Genomic DNA, 19,943 nt, shown 5'->3' on the forward strand with positions numbered 1-19,943 from the left:
ACTCCCTGACAAAGAGTCCCTCCCCAGCTTTCCTGAAGGCCCCCTTTAGGTACTGGAAGGCCATTAGGAGGTCTCCCTGGAGCCTTCTCTTCTCCAGGCTGAACAACAACTCCCTCAGCCTGCTTTCACAAGTGATGTGCTCCAGCCCTTTGTTCTGTTTCATGGCCCTCTTCTGGACTCGCTCTAATACGTCCATGTCCTTCTTGTGCTGGGACCACCAGAGCTGAACGCAGCACTCCAGGAGGTTCTGAGTAGAGGAGAATCACCTCCATCATCCTGCTGGCCACACTTCTTTGGATACAGCCCAGGATATGGTTGGCCTTCTGGGCTGCAAGTGCACATTGCCGGCTCATGTTGAGCTTCTCATCAATTTACACCACCAGGTCCTTCTCCTCAGGGCTGCTCTCAAACAATTCTCCGTCCAGCCTGTGTTTGTGTTTGGGATTGCCTCAGTCCAGATGCAGGACCTTGCACTTGAAGGGCATTGTTGAACTTCATGAGGTTCTCACGGGCCCACCTCTCAGGCCTGTCCAGGTCCCTCTGGATGTCATCCCTTCCCTCCAGTGTGTTGACTGCACCACTCGGTGTGGTGTCATCAGCAAACTTGCTGAGGGTGCACTCGATCCCACTGTACATGTCACCGAGAAAGACATTAAACAGTACTGGTCCCAATAGCAACCCACGAGAAACACCATTCATCACTGTCCTCCACCTGGGCATCAAGCTGTTGACACAACTTAGGGAATATTAGTGCCATGTGTTGAGATGGACAAATTAGATAAAAGGCTGGTAGCGATTACTTATGTTTTAATTGCATAAAGAGGAATAGATTAAGTAGATAAGCTTAAAGAAAATATACTTGTGTAGTTAACTGCCCTAGAGGGGAACAGGATGGGGTCTAGAGAGCAGTTATGTATTTTGTGGCAGTGCCAAATCAAAACATTGAGCAAGAGCAAACCAAAAAGGGGCAGCACTGCAGGCTCCCTGCATTCTGGGGCTGCTGCATGCCTTGTCCCCAAGCCCCACTCCCAGCATCTTGAGCAATCTGGCAGAGCAATGCAGATAAAGCAGTTTCTGCAACACAGTTATGCAAGTCAGCTTGCGTTTCACTGGTTCCATGTGCAGTCCTTTTTCTTGACACTTTTTTCCTAAAGACTGTGCCACCTACACCTGCAGACAGGATCCACTGCCCAGTGCTCCCAGCAGGAGGCATCCAGTCTGGCAAAAGGAGATGGTTTCCAGGTGGCTTCCACTCCATTCCCTGGAAAAACATTTCATGGAATTGGCATGCAAAAAGGCGAGGACATGAGGGGAGTTTTGAGGGGAAAGGAAGCACAAAGGGAACAAAGAAGAAACTGATAATGAAAAATAGCTGGGAACTTTGGAAGAAAGGAAAAAGACAGCTGTCAAGGGATAGACTGGATTAGAAATTCTTCATTCTGTTGCAATTTTTTTGTTTTTTAAAGTAAAGTCACTAGGTCCTGCCTCCCGAGGCTTTGTGAAAGAAGTCATCACAGTACAGGAAGGTAAGCCATGTTGTTTTGGGTTTATTTCTATGCAGAGTACACAGAATGTATCTTCTACCTTGAAGGCCTCAGTGGGAGAACTTGGAGGCTTTTTCAACACATTATATTTGTGCTGACATTTTGTGTTACAATACCAATTCTCTAATAGCACCACACCTCAAAAATTTTCAACTTGACAGAACAAAGCAACATATAAGACTGTGGTATCGCCTGCCCTTTCCTACAGATGCCCAGCCTTCTACTTTGGGCTCTTCAGCCATCACCCCACTCTCAGAGATGTATGGTTATGTGGGGTACACAGGCAAGCTGGGGAGCAGATTTCCCTTTAGCTGGGTGAGGAATGAGTCTTTTTTGCTTTTTGAGGTTGGCCATCCATGTGCAGAGTCTTTCCCAGCTGACGTGTCAAAGTTGTAGCATGAAGTCTCTGTTGGCTAGCTGGCGGAGCTCAGAGCAAGATTGTTACAAGTCCATGTTCAAGTGCCTTCTTGAGGGAGAACACAAGCTAACCTGGCCAGTTTTGTATGCCAACCAAAGAGCTGCAGCCCCTTCTTTCAGACATGGTGATTTTCTGCATAATCTTTGTCTTGGCAGTGAGTTGGTGTCAGTGCCTTGCTGTAAGCAGTACACGGGAGAAAGCATTTGTTGCTTCCAGTTACATAATGGGTCAGTCATAGCGTCCATGTGTGAGCTTGGCCAACGCAGGGCTTATCTGAGATTCCTTTGCCTTAGATGTGCCACGAAGATTACACAGCTAACAAAGCGTGTAAGCACATCATGTAGCATCTGCTATACTGCAAGCAGTCATGGCTGATCAGCAACATTATTGGAAATCAATATATTTATGGAACTAGGTTCCCTATGAACTTTGCTGAAAGCAAATGAAATTTCTGTGCCATCTGTAGCTCTGTATTTTCAAGAAGCATCCATTGAGATGAATTATGACCACTGCTGTATAAAGCAGAACTGTTACACTGTAAAAGCACTGGGGAGCGGGGAGACTGCAACAGCAGAGCAGCCCCTATGGATGAGTACCCCGAGGTCTGCCATTCCCTGGAGGTAAGCCAGGTCACCTCCTATGGACTCTGTGAGCCTTTTTACATAGGAAGCCTCAGGTCACACACTCCTCTTTTTTAATCTGTGGGTCTTGGAAACAGTTTAGCAGGGGCTCTTGATCTCTGCTTTTCTAGCCTGGGCCAAACATGGTTTGCATCCCTAGCCGGCTGGACCTCTTCAGCCTCTTGCACTCTGTTGTCATCCCCAAAGCATTCCCCTGACATTACATATACCTGCCACATTTCTCCCAAGCTCCTCTTTCTGTACACCTTCTTAAAATAATTAATCATACAGGTAATTCTGAGAGACTGCTGTACTTAGTACTTATTACTTAGGTTATATGCAGTATTTTATTTCTTTTTTGCTTGTTTCTGAGGGCAAAATCTTGATTTCAAAGTGTTGGAAATAATTTGAAAATAGACGAAGCTCGAAATCCACAGCAAAGGCATGTGGTGCTGACCACCACCGAGCCTTTCGTTGTGTTGTAAAGGTAGAAATCTTAAAATAAATAAATAAATAAAATAAAATAATTTTTAAAAAATCTAGTATTTGGAAAAAAATATATTTATATATATTAAAATAGAAACAAGCCTCGAGGAGCTCCCCAGCCTGTCCATGGTGAACCCTGCTTTCAGGAGATGTCCTGCCCTTGCCTATTGGTATGGGAGCCTTAACCTGATTCAAAGGAGCACGGAGCTCTTAAATGCACCTGCACCTCCGTTTTCCACTCGTGATCCGTGGGCAGCACAACCCCTAGATGTTGTGTCAGGAGAGGGTAAGTGTGTGGGTGCCTGAGGAGCAGAGGGACCTGGGCTTGCTGGAGCTGGCAGATCCAACAGGTCAGGCGGTCTCTTGTGAAATCAGCAGTGTTGCACGTCGTAAGAAACATGCATCCTCTCAGTTTCTGGCCAGCTTACTGATTTTTGTTTTCCCATCAGCGTGATCAGCTCGTTGGCCTTGGTCAGTGATCACTGAAAGCCAGTCCAACAGATTAATGAGTAGCCAGACTGTAAAACTAAGGAATCGGAGGAGCAATTAGGGCTGCAGATTGACAGTGTATATTTCTTAAGCATCTTGCACAATAACATGTTCTAATTCATCAGCTGAGCTCTTAAGAGTGTCAACAAAATAATTCAACAAAGCCTTCGTGTTCCCATGACCCTGCCTCTGTGAGATCAAGAGCAGCACTCCCCCTTTCTCCTTGCTCCCACAGTTGCACTGAGAGCAGCAGGCTCGGAGGGCAGCCTCCTGGCGAGGTGGAAGGAGGGGACAGCTTCCAGCTGAGGCCAGCCACCGATGGGATGTGAAAAGGGTGGGGATGAGCCTGACAAAGGAATTGGGAAAACCAAGATTTCAGCAGACGGGTGGCTTATTTTCTTTCTAGTGCATTGGATGTTTAAGGGGTGGGACTCTGAGCTTGGCAGCTTGGCTAAAACGTCGGAGCAATGCACTTGCAGGAGCACTTTGCTAGACAAGCTTCTAGTGTATTGGACAGGACCTGCGGAATCAGCAACCTGACCACTTCGCAGCTGACCCAATCCTTGGCACAAGAAATCAGTGGTAGCAAGATCTGAAACAGACACGCCAGTCAACATGAGCACAGCAGGCAAAGTAAGCAGAAATGTTTTTAGAAAAGCTTTTTTTTTTCTTTTTTTTTTTTTTTCTGCAGCTAAGTAATGTATTTTAAATGCAGTTTCTTTGCAGGGACACCACAAATACTGGTAGTATGGCATAAATGACAGTTTCGGAGAAAGCTTTTGTGGTAGAGCTGCCTTTCCTTGCAGAATGCTGTACGCTCCTAGGAAATGGTTATTACACTCTTCAAGGCAATAATTATTTATGTATTTATTTTAAATACTGAGGCAACATAAGCTAATGGTGCTAGAATGAGAATTAAGTCACCCCAGGGTGAGCAAGCTAATTTTAATCTCTGATTGGATGGGATAATATAGAATATAATGTAGTGAGTGTTCAGATAAATAAATGTATTTACCAGCTGTGTTGATTTCCATTCTGAGATCCAAGGCTGGTTCAAACTATTATTAGCTTCTTGACATTTCCTATCAGTTTATTAATGGTTTGTCTTCAGAAAACATTGTGTTATATTTCAGGGTTTGTTTATGTTAAGACAGTCATTAAGTTTGAATACGCATATAATGAGTTTAAGGATTAAGCTAATGAAGACTGAAGTACGTATCACATGCAATGCAGTACTGAGCTGGGACTGAAACGAGTATTTAGATCTTTGATAGAAAGTGATGAGAGACAGTGAGGTTGTTACCGCTGCTGATGTCAGTGTATCAAGCTTCTCAGGCTACCTGAGAGATGCTAAAATACACTGAAATGTGGCAGAATGGTCAATGGACAGGAAGCCATACATGGAAAATGACTGAAGGAATGCACCTTGCTGGAATGTGCCTTAAGAAAGTACCAGGTCTGTGCTGCTCCTGCCAGCTGTCTTTACTACTCCAAAACTGAACAAAACAAGAGAGGGGAAAAAAAATAAGGCTTTCTTTAACTCTGAGATACAGCAAGTGCAAAATTAATTTTAATTCATGTGGAGGTAAAATCAGCAAGTTTGGCCCTCCATTCAGCCTTTGACTGAGCAAGATAAATAAAGTATTGAGGTGGACCTAAACCACTTTGTTTTCACCGTGTTTGTCTTGGAGTTAATACATGAGTTACCGTGCAGATTACTTGGTCATGCAGCATGATCTTTATCCTTTGTAAAAGGGTGTGTTTCTGCAACTTACTCTCCCTCTGCTGCACTGACTTGTCAGGCTGGTGGAAAACAGGAATAGAAAAAAAAAAATGAAAATGCTGTGACTCCAGACAGTTCTTGCTGTAGTAGATCAGTTGGTTGAGAACATGCATATGTTCTAGCCGACAAAAGTTCACAGGGAGTCAGCCATCACAACAGAGCGGAGTTAACCAATGCCTAATTGTAATGAGAGATATGTTTGTTCTCAGCAGTCCACAGTTATTGGCTACTTTTTGTTCTTTAAGCTTTGCATTTGCAAGTTGTGTAATCATTATCGTGCGGTGTGCAATAGAGTATAAACATAAAGTCCTTTTTTCCAAAGAAATTTCCTTTGCCCGTTAAATGTTGCCCTTTAAAATCTGGCTTCACTTGTAAATTTTTTACTGATCACACTTGCACTTGGCACATGAAGCATTAAATTTAGTGCAGATGTCTCCTGAGCCTCTTTTTCAAAGCATTGTGCTCATTCCCACTCCGTGTCTGCCTGCTCAGAGTGTGCTATTTTATTTCATATGTCTATTATTTCCTAGTGCTTGTTTTCTTCATTACCAGTTGACAAGTCCTTGCTAATTAGACGTCTGTTTTTTCTTCAAAAGCTTTGATATGAGAAGGTTGCTATTGTTCTTCACCAGAATTGTTCAGCACAGTGGTGCTACACTGCAGGAGAGTCCCCCCTCCCCCGGGTCATGCAGGATGCTTAGGCATGCACTGAACTTCTTGCATTGTCAAGACGATTCCACCTGAACACTTGCAGCCAGTAGAATTTAATGGAGTCACTGTTCCCCATAAGGGAGACATGGAAAACCTTATTCCATGGCCTGGAGTCCTTTAAAGCTGTGGGATGAGCAGACACCACAAAGAAAGAGCAGGACTGAATGTGGGAGCAGAGATATGAACAAAGTCAGGCGTGATCTTGGTGGGAAAAAAACATGGGCTTACATACAGTTACTTTGGTATTGGTTGTGGTTTTTGTTCACTTGTTTTTTTCTCTCTAGTTTTCCCTGTACCCAAAAAACAAGCAGGAATTTTGCATGTCGAAATGTAAGAATCTGTCTTGGTGTGGTGACCTTCCCAGTGCAAGTGCCATTCCCTTTTCCTTTGCTCTTTTTGCAGGTTATTAAATGCAAGGCGGCAGTACTGTGGGAAGCCAATAAACCATTTTCTATCGAGGAAGTGGAAGTTGCCCCACCAAAAGCACATGAAGTTCGCATTAAGGTACTTAAAAATAAGTGCTATGAATTACGTTCAATCTTGCTGTTAGTCACAATTATTTCTAGAGATTATTAGGATCCAGTCTTGGAAAATATTCACTAGGTGAGTAGTTACTGTTCAGGGAGATACTATGGAACATACTTCAAGTCCTAAGTGTGATCACAGGTCAGGTTTTTATTTGTTTGTTTTTTAATAACACACCTGCAACAAGGCAAAAATCTGAATCCCCAGGAAGCAAGAATTTCTCCTTTACTTTCTTAGAATATGTGCTAGGAAATTGCTCAGCATGGCTGGGTGCCTCCTTTTTTGTCTGGGTGTTGACCATCTGATACAGTCAGATGTTTTCATTTTAGAGCTGTTTCAAGTGTTGTTCAAGAGAGGTTTCCTCACATGGTGTCAATGGCTGCACTTGTCAAAATAAAAGTTGTAAAGGCATACTTGAAAATTTTAAAAGAAATACGGCTGCGCTGAATGCAAGAAAAGGCAAAATGCACTGTAGAATACTACGTATGGCTGAATTTTTTTGGCTGAAACAATACAAATGAGGAAAATCATGAGTCACATAATCAAAGGTGTGAATTTAGATTAGTTTTATTGTGTGCACATGTGATTTTGGAGAGAAGCAAGTGGCTGCTCCAAATATATGACATATGTTGACTTCTGTATGTGACATGACATAGATAAATGCTGAAGCATTCTTGTCGTTCCTCTAAATCAGATCTTGGCCACAGGGATCTGTCGCTCCGATGACCACGTGGTAACTGGAGGACTGGTTATGCCTTTTCCAATAATTCTTGGGCATGAGGCGGCTGGTGTTGTGGAGAGTGTTGGGGAGGGAGTAACTTCGTTAAAGCCAGGTATGAAACAGCATAATACTGAACACAAACCTTGTGCTGAGTTTTCAGACTCCTGTTGATGTCAAGATTGTTATGTGCATGAATACTTGTATTGCTGAGTGTGTGCCAACTTTGAGTCTTTTCAAGGATATCTTAAAAAACAGTATGTGCTGTTTGTTCACATCTTTCTGTGTTCCCAGTCTTGATTTATTTTCAGATTTTTTGCATTCCATTTCATTTGCTTTTGACAAAAACATCTGCACCTTGCTTTCCACCGGTATCGTGCTTTTCCCGTAGGTTCTCTGCTCTTGGTCAGAGGAAACCAGGTATTGGCTGAAGGTTTTGTAATCACAGTTTATACAACTAATCTCTCTCAAGAATAATAAAAGTATAGTTTATCATACCTTGGGAAAAAGCATTAGACAACATGTTAAAGCACCTTCATTCTCCTAACATCTAAATAATCTATTAACTTTAGTAGATCAGAACTTAGGTCTTTGTGTTTCATTATTTCATTTTAAGAGTATCAGGACACAACTGGGATGCCCTCTCTGCTGCAGGTTTGCTTGGGTTCAGCGTCAGTGCTGAAGTGAGCAATGAAGACAGCGCCAGCAGCACTGTTCACCAAGGGCTCTCTCCTTGTGCTGGATGGCTCTGAGCACACATCCCCACAGGATAATCCTCACACTGCATCCTCTGTGAACCACAGACAGTAGATACAGAAGTCAGCAAAAGGTGTTGATTTTCCTCTAACCTGCTGCAAGATTCGATAGGGTTTCACTACAATTTTCCAGGATTTAACAAATTCTAACAAGGGCTAAGAAGAAATACGCAGTGACCTAAATCTGTGTAGCAATGCTGAATTTTATCCAGGAAGTTTGTTAAACTACCTAAGTAGTTCACTTTTAACACCTCTGTACTTCTACTGTCTTTGTTTGTACTGGCTGCAGGTATGAAGTCTGTCCAAAGCAGGTTGGTATGTGTGATGAGAACAAATTTTATTTGAGATCTCTGATTTGTTTTAACTCCAAAGAAATATGTGTATTTCAAAATTCAGTGATAGCCCTGGTTGCTTTTTCTCTTAAGTTTTGGTTCAAAAACTTGATCTGTTCACTCTGTTGTTTAATGCTAGCTGCCATGTGTTTCCAGGTGAGCTGAAACAGCAGGTCTGAACACGCACACAATCATGTTTCTCTGACGGTGCTTAATTTACAACTCTGATTTCTAAAAAAGACATGCTAAGCTGTTTTACCAGAATGATTACTAAGCTTACAACAAAAAGTTCTAAATAAAGTGGGGGTTGTGGTGTGTGTGCATGCATGTGCATACATTTTATGTTCTGTAGGTCATTTTCCACTTTTTAGTGGAAATCAAAGATTTCCTTTGACTTCGAAGACATCAAATGCTAGCCACATTTCAAAACTGCCACATCACAAATTGATCTGCATTAGGAATTATCAGTCTAGGGATTGTTCTGGATTTACCATACTTTATTGTTGTGGAAAATGTACAGCAGTAAAAAATTGCACTGAGGATGTAGCAGCTACTTTGCTATTCACATTGTGCTAGAGAATTACAGATGTCTTACCTTGTGTGTATCAGGGCTTCTCTGAAAAATATTTTACCTGCCTTTACTCCAAAGCAACAGTAATAGGACTGCAAATAAGAAAGAGACACAAGAGGGCTGGGAAATTAATAATTTCCTGTTCTTTCTACATGCAGTTTACAGCCCTGTTATCTTAGCATGTCAGCCTCCTGTCCTAATGGATGTCAGTTTTATCTCCATTTCCTCACCTGTGTAGCATTATTTTTAAGTAGAAGATGCAAAAAACTGCTGAATGAGTACTTGGTGAATGGCAGCATCTAGCAAGATTTTATATCAGAGCTAAGACTCAGTTTTATGAAAGACACCAGGGATATTGTATGTTGAAAGTAGTTGTCATAAGTGCATTAATGATGTTGTTTACATCAGAGAGATGGTTTATCTTCCAACAGCATGTGGGCAGATGAAGGAAATAAGTTCAGCACTGCACTACTAGTGCACATTTTTCTATGGATAAAATATGCTTGTTTTATGTTTTTACCTGCATGCTTCCTGCATGCCTTTTGTCTTTTTTTCTTTCTTTAACACCCCTGTCATCCCTGTTTTCTTTCTAGGAGACAAGGTCATTCCCCTCTTCATTCCACAGTGTGGGGAATGCAGCGCTTGCTTAAGCTCCAAGGGTAATATGTGCATTAAAAATGAGTGAGTTTCCTGGGTTACCTGTGGCCCTTATTTGATTTTAATTTACACAGAACTGACCGCATCCAACAGATCTCATTTGCCATTATTTCTGGTTATCTTTCAAACAGCATTGGTTCAGCTGCTGGCTTAATGGCTGATGGCACCAGTAGGTTTACCTGTAAGGGAAAACCAATTCACCATTTTATTGGTACAAGCACCTTCACTGAATACACAGTAGTGCATGACACTGCTGCAGTCAAGATCGATTCTGCTGCTCCTCCAGAAAAAATTTGTCTGATCGGCTGTGGATTCTCTACTGGTTATGGAGCTGCTCTGCAGACTGCAAAGGTAAGTACCATGGGCATTTCTGGGCCATTCAGGATTGTGTGGCCTGCAAATAGGTCTTCAGCATGGCAGCCAGGAAGTACAGGCTCCTTTCGCAGAGTTCAGGCTGGAAAGAAGATACTAGTTCTTTGCCTGCCTACGTTTCTCTAAGGTACTTAGGAATCTTAAATTCAAAATCCAATTTAAAAAAACGTATTACCATTTGTTAGGTTTTCTCTCAGAACTCTAGCTGTATTACCCCTAGAAAAATGTTATGAGATGATTTATTTTATTGTAACTTAAGTCTAGGAATACAGGGAGCCTATACATGGAAAATTCATGATTTGTAGCAGTACATGAATGTGACTTTTTACAGCTGGCACTACCCCCAGTAGAGTGACACTACAGATCTTAACACCACTGGAATATAGAGCATCATAAAAAAAAACTGGTTATAAACCTGAAGCTGAGTGCTGTAATGAAGACCTAGTCTCAGACATGTATTTTAGCAACAAATTACCTTAGTCACAAGTAGGATTATAATAGCATAGTTGGCTACTAGACTTGTAGGGTATGCATATGCAAATTTCTTTTTAACGTGTGGTATCTAAGTTACAAGAATTGGCTTAGGTGAGTATGTTGATAGTAAGAACATGCATTGCACTTTACCTGGGCTGTAACAGGATAAGAGGATACTGTGTTAATATGGTTACCATAGGTGGAAGCAGGCTCTACCTGTGCTGTCTTCGGCCTTGGAGGAGTTGGCCTCTCTGTTATCATGGGCTGCAAGGCGGCTGGAGCTTCTCGCATCATCGCCGTTGACATCAATAGTGACAAGTTTGCCAAGGCCAAGGAGCTGGGAGCCACCGACTGCATTAACCCTAAAGATTACAAGGAGCCCATTCACAAAGTGCTGATTGGAATGACTGGCTATGGCGTGGACTACTCCTTCGAGGTCATTGGCCGTATCGAAACCATGGTATGTAACCAAAAATGTCAAAAGAGGCATTAGCTTGTTAGCTATCTCTTCTCTAACCAACTAAGCACCGAGGGTGAGGGGCTGAGAGCCACTGGCAAATTGTGAAGCTAACTTTAAACATGTGAAATCTGGCTATCTGCCACTAAGACGTAAGGACAGAAGGACACTCACAAACTTCGGAAAGGGAGCTTAAATGTAGTCCCTCTATATTCTGGCAGAAAGGGAGCCTAAGGAGGGTGGCTAAATTTCACATAACTCTGTATCTTCTTTCCAACAGTGTCTTATCATTAATGAATAAGACAAAGTAAGGAAACAGAACAAGCTAAAACATGACAGCAGACAAAGGACGTGAGCTTGAGAAATTGTTTGATGTGACTGCAATAACAAAACATGAAGTGCAAGCTGACTCCTGAGAGGAGAAGGGACCAAATGTTTGTGCTCCAAGTGGCAGGTCTTGCGTGACCCTGGCACGTCCCTCTCTGTTTTCAATGCAGGTTGCAGCCTTGGCCTCATGCCACTACAACTATGGAGTCAGCGTGATTGTGGGAGTGCCCCCTGCAGCACAGAATATCACTTTTGACCCCATGCTCCTCTTCAGTGGTCGCACCTGGAAAGGGTCTGTCTTTGGAGGTAAGAACTTGGAAAGATGCAATTTAACTGGCTTGGGAACTTGTAAATCATCTTGAATCAAAGCAGATGTATCTAAATTCACTGCTTAGCTTGTCTTATTATACTACCTATAGCTGGACATACTACGGATAACTATTTTGCTGACAAAGTAGCACAAAGAGAATTCATTAAGGAGACTCACTTATCAGAAGTGGTTACTGGAGAGAGAAAAACAGAGAGGAAGGGGAAGAGAGGAAGAGAGAAAGAGAAGGGAAGAGATTAAAAAAAATACAGAAAATGGGAGAAGGAAGGAGAAAAATGAAAAGGAGAAAAAAGGCAGAGAGAAGGAAAGAGGGGGCAGGGAAAAGGGGGCAGGAGGACAGAGAAGGGGGGCAGAGAAGGAAGGGGGAACAGAAAGAGAAAGGGGGCAGGAAAAAATGTAAAGAAAAAAGGAGAGAGGAGGAGAAAGATATGTGAGAAAAGGACAAAGGGAGAAAAAGTATTAAAAGAGAAAAAAGGAATGAAGAAAGGATGGAGAAAGGGAGAGGAAAACAGAAAGAGGGGAGAGAGAGGAAAGGGGTAAAGGGAGAAAAAAAAGTGAAAAAGAGGAAAAAGCAAAAGAGTGTGGGAGGGTATTAAGAAAGGAAGAGAAGACCAAGAAAAAGACAAATGGAGAATAAGAGGGATAAAAAGACAGAGGAAGAGAAAAAGAAGAGAGAGCAGGGGAACAAGATGGAGAGTCGAGAGTCTCGGAGGACACTGGCAGTCAAACCAACCTAATTGCCATGAAGGTCAGGCCCCAGCAAGCTGCCATCACTCCCAGTTCCTTCTCTTTTCTGGGCTCTTCCAGAGGATTCCTACACTCAGTGAGCCCTAGATCACTGAACACAAAACTGAAGGCCAGAGGAAGCTTAATTCCAACAAGAGATTTTCCCTTTTGCAACCAGTTCCTCTGAGAGATTCAGCAGACACCTGAATAAAATAACAAAAGACAAATTAAGTTCTTCTGGAAGGGGATCCTGCTATTAGAGAGAGCTCTATTTAGTACTGCTTCTAAGAAAAATAAATACCTTGCTGCCCTATTTCATCTAGGCAATCAAGTTTCTAGCTACCAACATAGATGTCATCACTGTGGCTTTTTTTTAATTATGTGTTACTGAGGGCATGAAGTATCAATAGACAGCCTGAATCAGTATTTCATGTGGGAAAAAGTTTGGATTCTTTCAAGATTCAAACTTCAGAAGCTTAGTCTTGTATCAGTAAAGCACTTGCTGGGTTTGTCATATGCATTCCACTCCACTGTAGATTAGCTGCACTTATATACAGCATCATGTTTCCTCCTGGCACTCTGTATTACAAAGGTAAAGATATACTGCAACATTTCATCATGCTATTCTGCTGTAGAAAGTTTATCTAAGAATTTAATTCCCTGTTTTTCCCATTTTCACAAGCATTTAATGGTTCATTATACATTGCCTGTGGATTTCTTTCAGGCTGGAAGAGTAAAGATTCAGTCCCCAAGCTGGTTGCTGACTACATGAAGAAAAAATTTGTTCTGGACCCATTAATAACCCACACCCTTCCTTTCAGTAAAATCAATGAAGGATTTGATCTGCTAAGGGCAGGGAAGAGGTAAACACTGCTTAATTATAAAAGTTCTGTATAAATAAGAACTGTACCGTAACAGAACATGACCGACTTCATGACAGAGAATGGTGAAAGCAATGCACCGTGCCCCTTAATCTTGCCCAGCATATTGTGTGTCCGTGAGCTGCAGCTGTAGTAACAAAGGCAGCAACACCTTAGTTTTTGAAATGTAAGGGATGTTTTATTTCCTTCCAGAGGAACTTTTGGATTCTGCTTCCTGTCTAGTTTGAGCAAAGAGTCTGAGTGGCAGAGGGAGAAAAACCCACACAGATCAGCAAATCAGTGCCCACCGTGCTTTGAAAAAGAGCAAGCAACCCAAGGAAACTGAAAATGTCAATCTACAGAGCGCCAGAAGTCAGTTACCTCACATTCCAGGAAACATTTTAGGATGAGGAACAGGAACAGAGAAATAACCTACATTTACTGGAAAAGCAAAATACCATTCTTCTTATGAGTTAGGGAACAGAGTCCCAGTGCAATTAGTCCTAAAGTCACTGGGTAGCTTGCCCTAAACTTTAGAGCTTTTCAAAAGGGAAACTACTTTGTGTATATGCACAACTAGTATTTGCAAACTCAGAATTTGGTTCTCATGCATTCTTCAGATATTGTGAGTTCAACTCAGACTATGTTTTCACTGGATGTTGAAATCAGAAATATTGCTTGCCAGAGATGTTTGACAAGGATTCACCACGGCAATAATTGAAAATTCTTGTTGGCGGAAGTGGGAAATACTTTTGTGTATTTCAATACATGTGGGGGCTACCTTTTTGAAGGTTCTAGCTCTTTATAACTTACACAGTCTGGAGGATGATATTGATGTTTTCTTTTCATTGTCAGTTGCTAGCAATTTTTTAGGCATTACCTGCTCTAAACACAAAAATCATGTAGCAGATGAAGAATTTTGCCCCTGATGCTTTCTTTTAGGTTTGTTCCCAGGTTTTAACTATGCAGCACTTACTCCGTTTTTTGACTGTCCTTATTTTAGATGTGCTGCAAATGTCACTTTTGGATTTTAGTGTGGCAAACAGGGGAAGTGGCGAGGACATAGACATCAGTTTTGCTAAAATACCGACAGTCAACCTGAAGACAGAGACATGTTGCCCCTGATCATTTACTCAGTCAAACATTTTAGTGTTTACTAAATGAAATAGTGTTCACAGCGTTCTGCATAGAGCATGCAAGAATCCCACTGCAGTGTACCTATGATAGTTTAGCCAAGACCATTAGAAAGTTCAGATTGTCCTTTTAAACACTTGCAAGAAAGGGAATTAATCACCTTTCCTGATTATCTCTGATCTATGCACATTGTCCCCATACCTCAGGCCAGCTGCACTCTAACAGATGAGGGGATGAAAGCCAAGCCCTACTTTTGAAAAAATGAAATTTCTGGCCCCTTTCATCCATCATCCATACCAGAAATCAACATATCCTGCTTGAGAAAGGAGCCACAGTAGAGCTCAGTTAATTATTTTATTGCATGTTGTTCCTGATCAGAAAAAGAAAGAAAGAAAGAAAGAAAGAAAGAAAGAAAGAAAGAAAGAAAGAAAGAAAGAAAGAAAGAAAGAAAGAAAGAAAGAAAGAAAGAAAGAAAGAAAAAAATGCCTCAAAAAGTGAATGGGAATGCTTATACCCTGGTGGTATTTTTTTAGGTTTACTGTAGCAGGTGTATCTCCACTTACAGGCTGTAATTTGAGGGGGTTTTAGATCAAATTAACCCCTTCTAATGGAAAGAAAATGCTTATCTTTCCAATGCTGAAGGTTCCACTACCCTCCTGGCAGCCTTCAGATCTGCTCTCCTACCCCCTTTCTTTCCTCATTTGATACCAAGTATATTCAGCTTGCTGGACCTTGCTCCATCACTTTCCTACAAGCTGAGGCAGGGGAGGTGAGGAGTACCCTGGTTAAGAGTAATAACCTAGATTTTCAGAGGAAACAGCAGTATTGTGCTGATGTTGTCACAGGGGTTTTCTACAGTCACTAACTTGTCATTTTATATTGCAGTATTCGCAGTGTCCTGACGTTTTAGGATTCCCAAATGATAAACAGCAGATGGCTTAGCAGCAGCACAAACTTCATTATCCTCCAATACAACAGATACAAATTGTGAAATAAGACATTTCTGAAAGATCCGCCACCACCACCCTTGAATAAAAGGATCAAGCTCAACATCCAGACTTCAAGCACAGCATTTAGAAATGAAATAATCTTTCCTTCTACTTCAAAGCAGGAATCAGGAAAAATCTCTGTATTGTGCAGCAATTTTCTTTTAATAGCCAATGATACTACCATACTTGCTTCTGTCACAGGTGTTGTGAAAGGTTTGGCTTTATTTAAACAGCTTTTAACTGGCAATCTTTTAATAAAAGAAAAAAAAAAAGCAAGCCGTTTCTTTGGATTTTAATAAAGCTGCAAGTTTAACAGCTCACACACCAGGAAATTGAAGTACTGCTCAATAAAACTCTAGGTTGGAACTAAGTATCCTTCCTGAATGATTTTAGCATCCTCTTATTCCATTACCTGATAGGCAAGGAAAATACGGCAGAGATTAGGATTTCTGGGTGATGTGTGACCGTGTGTTTGAACTAACGATTTCAGTAAATCATAAACTGATGTACTAGAGAATGGCTCACCGCTGAATATTTTACCAAATTAATACTTCCAAGCACTTTATGAAGAATGGTTGTGTTATATTTTGTTTTTTAAATTGTCTACCTTTTAGATCTTTACCTTTAGTTTTACCTTTTAGTTTTAGATCTGTTGCCAATCTACACAGGCGTGTCTGATGATTGGAAAACTGAGAATAAATATATGAATGTGCATCAATTATTATTTGTTTCCATTAAACAGAGGGAAGGGTGCCAGACCTTTAAGTGTGAATACAGAAGAAGAAACAGGAGACAGGTAGCAGTGTGCTAGAGATCAAAGAAAGAATCATAATTCTTTCTGCTTCTGTAATATGGAAACATGAACAGAAGCTATTTCTGTCTTGGAAAACATGGTCAATATTGACTTATCTTTTAAAAGAGATGATAGCCTCTTACAGCACTAAATGGAGCTTGCATGGTAGCTGGGTAAAAGAGCCTGTGATAGAAGAGGACAGTGTGCTAATGATGACTTAGCTGTTTGTGTCAGCAAAAAGGGGCTTTAAGCAGACCAGCAAGGTTAATGATTTGAAGACACGTTTGCCAAGAGATTAGACCTTAACAAAAAGAACTGCTTAAATATGTGTGCATATCATAAACTCAGTTTACATTGAATTAAGACCCAAATTCCAATCATTTGTTTCTGTGTGGTTACCTGTGCAGTCAGGTCTCAAGGTTTTTTTGTGGACCATAAAATAATTCTTTTTAGGTGCAGTTCAGCTAAATTATCTCTTCCAGGGCAGGCTGCGTGTGAAACAGCATCATGAACTGGATCACTGAAACATTCGAAACAGAGAGGAGTTTTAGTTCTACTTTAACTGATCTCATCTGGACTAACATGGATTCGGTAGAAACAAGAGTGTCTCAGTTCTCAGGGTAACACAGAAAACATTTTCTGTGGGGCCAAAACTAATTTATTGTATCAGCTAAGAAACATCTAACTCATGCTCTAAACAGAAGAAAAAGAAGGTTTGTTTATACTTAGCTTGTGGGGCTAGAAAGTACAGAGAGGTAAATTATCCCCCCTGTGCAACATACATGGTGTTTCTGCGGCATTCCCTATTTCTTGAAGTTTAGAAAATACAATAACAGGATCCAGAGTGGAAGATGAAAAAAAAGCAAAACAAAAACTGAGCTAGGGGATATGGTACAACAAACCTCCTTGCCTCCGTCCTGTTTGAGAGCGTGCAGAGTCTATTTCTATTCCCTATCTCCCAAGCATAGTAAACATCTGCTAGTAGCATCTTTACGGGTTTACTGGTTGGGGTCTGGAACAACAAACTCTGAAATCATTCTGGTCTGAACTCCTGCTGTTGACCAAGCCCCACACCTCAGTATGCACTTCCCCTTGCTGGATCCAATGAAGTAGACAGGTTCTGCCTTTGCAAAGCTAAGAAACAGCAGTTCAACCCCTGTGACAGGCCCTGCAGCTGTTCCAACCCCTGCAACGGGCCCTGCAGCAGCCTTTCCTTGTGGCACAGCCACAGCCTTTTCCCCATCCACTGAGCGCATTACCTTGTTGTAGAAGGAGATCAGGCTGTAAAGCAGGACCTGCCTTTGATAAAGCCACGATGACTGGGCCTGATCACCTGGTTGTCCTCCAAGTGCTGCGAGATGGCACTTGACATAACAAGCTCCATGAGCTTCCTTGGCACCGAGCTCAGACTGACAGGCCTGTAGTTTCCTGGATCCCCCTTCGGGCAGTTCTCGAATACATCAATGAGTGCCCTTTGGGCAGATCCTCCCAGAGACTTTTTTTCTCCAGGCTGGACAGCCCCAGCTCTCTCAGCCTTTCCTCACAGGAGAGATGTTTCAGTCCCTCAGTCTTCCTCATGGCCCACTGCTGAACTGTCTCCGGTAGCTCCATATCACTCCTCTACTGCGCAGACCAGAACTGGACATGGCACTGCAGCTGTGGCCTCAACAGTGCTGAGTAAAGGGGAATGATCACCTCCTTCAGCCCTTTGGCAACGCTTTGCCTAACACAGCCCTGGATACCATTACCTGCCTTTGCTGCAATGGCACATGCTGTCAGCTTAGCTATGGTGTCCACTGGGATCCTGAAGTCTTTTCCTAAAAAGCTGCTTTGTAGCTGGACAACTCCCAGCATGTCCTGGTGCCTGGGGTTGCTCCTGCCCAGGTGCAGGACTTTGCACTTCCCCTTGCTGGATCCAATGAAATAGACAGGTTCTGCCTTTGCAAAGCTAAGAAACAGCAGTTCAACCCCTGTGACAGGCCCTGCAGCTGTTCCAACCCCTGCAACGGGCCCTGCAGCAGTTCCAACCCCTGCAACGGACCCTGCAGCCATTTCAGGCCCTGTGACAGGCCCCAAAGCTGGGCCAGGGAACCAAACTGGGCCAGTGTCAGTTGCCTTGTATCCAAGATGAAACAATGGATGAAAAAGTCAGGTATTTTAGAAAGCGGAGGAACTCCTACTCAGGCTGGGGAGGAAGAAGAAAACCAGGCAGGCTACTACAAAGTGGCTGGGCCATCAGAGGAACAGGAAGACAAAGAGGAAGATATCATAAAAGCATCAATAGCTACCCACTGCCTATCCCAGGATGAGCTACAAGATATGCAAAAAGATTTCATTGTCCAGGTGAGCACCTTGTCACCTGGCTGCTCTGGTGCTGGGACAGTGGAGCCAATACCCTGGTATTACATGCCAGGCAGCTGGGATCCCTCTCTAGGGAAGGGGGCATTGACAAAGCGATTGGAGAAGGAGCACAAATCTTCACCATCCTCTAGAGGATGCCTCATCCTGGAAGTGTTTAAGGCCAGTTTGGAAAGGGCTTTGGGAACTGTGGTCCAGTGGAAGCCTTGTGCAGTCAAGGTCAGCTACCCCCAGGACAGAGACCCTGCAGCCTTTCTGGACACCAGAGCTGTCTGAGCACCCCTGTGGGGACAATCGCTTCCTTTTTGCTGCCTGGGCTGTCTCCACCTGCAAGTGTGGGCCTGGTGCTGCTCACGTTTCTGCCACAGAGCCCCTCAGAGAAGACGCAGGCTTCATCTTCTCTACTCCCTCCCAGCAGGCAGCTGCAGGCAGCTGTCAGGTCCACCCCTGAGCCTTCTCTCCTTTGTGCTGACCAAAGGAGGTCCCTCAGCCTGCCCTTGTATGCCGTGTGCCCCGGCCCCTCACTCCCTCATGTGCCCTGGGCTGGGCCCACTCCACACCCATCAGTATCTTTCCTGTCTGGGGGAGACCAGAGGGGGATCCCGGAGTCCAAGTGCAGTCGCAAAAATGACACCAAAAATCAGAGAGGAAAGCAGATTTACTAGTTTTTATTATTGTTTTTGTGGTTGTTGTTGCTATGTATTTTGTTTATTATTTTTATTATGATTATTTTATCAGTTTGTTGCCCCGTCCTGGGAAGAGCTGGTAACCAAGCGCCTTGAAGGGTCTTTACGCTGCACTCCCATGCTGCTTCCTGGCAGGCCTGAAGGCTTCTGCTTCTGCAGAGGAACAGCTGTCTGCGTGCCCGTTTCGAGGGATCTGCTGCTGTTCTCTGTGCACCGCCATGCAGGGCGCGGGTTCGTCTTCAAGCACCTCTTGGCAGCCTTCTCGTCCTCAGACCGAGACACCCCACGCCAGGCATGGCCTTCGGAGGGCTTCTCCTGTCGCCCGGTGCAGCAGCCCAGAGGAAGCCGAGTGCGCTCTTGCCCAGCGCTCGGGACTCCGTGCAGAAGGGGTGACACCTCTCCAGGAGAGGTGGGGAGGGGGGACGGGGAGACGGGGACAGGGGGTGGGAGAAGAGGCCATCGTGCAGGCAATCCTGCGTGATGGTTAAGGGATGGCCTCTTCCCCCTATCTGCGGAGGCGGAGGCAGGGCCGGGAGTACGGAGCGGTCCGGGCGGTTCTGCGATGGCGATGGTGGTGCCTCGCTGGTGGGAGCCCTGGCACGATGGTGTTGTGCCACACCAGATGGGCTGGAGGTGGATCCACCTCCATCGGCTCTTCCTCCTCCACAGGTGGATCCACCTCCATGGGCTCTTCCTCCTCCACAGGTGGATCCACCTCCATGGGCTCCACACCAACCGCCACGGCCGCTCCGTCTCCACTGGCGCTCCTCCGCCTACACTTCTGCTTGGGATCCATAACCCAATTCGCCTTGATCCCACCAAGAGGTGGG

The 19,943-nt window shown here is 43.5% G+C and overlaps 1 protein-coding gene across 1 annotated transcript; it reads left to right on the plus strand.

The window, feature by feature from the left end:
- The first annotated feature begins 3,795 nt into the window (after window positions 1-3,795).
- Window positions 3,796-15,994, plus strand: LOC310899341 (alcohol dehydrogenase 1). The gene is made up of 9 exons (XM_083835613.1): window positions 3,796-4,190; window positions 6,454-6,555; window positions 7,271-7,409; window positions 9,546-9,633; window positions 9,741-9,960; window positions 10,655-10,915; window positions 11,410-11,545; window positions 13,018-13,156; window positions 15,173-15,994. Exons 1-9 carry the CDS (start codon window positions 4,173-4,175, stop codon window positions 15,195-15,197), a joined length of 1,128 nt encoding a protein of 375 aa, XP_083691739.1. The 5' UTR covers window positions 3,796-4,172; the 3' UTR covers window positions 15,198-15,994.
- The last annotated feature ends 3,949 nt before the right edge of the window (window positions 15,995-19,943 follow it).

This window comes from Anser anser (assembly GCF_964211835.1).
Source record: "Anser anser genome assembly, chromosome: 4".
NCBI classification, from domain to species: domain Eukaryota; kingdom Metazoa; phylum Chordata; class Aves; order Anseriformes; family Anatidae; genus Anser; species Anser anser.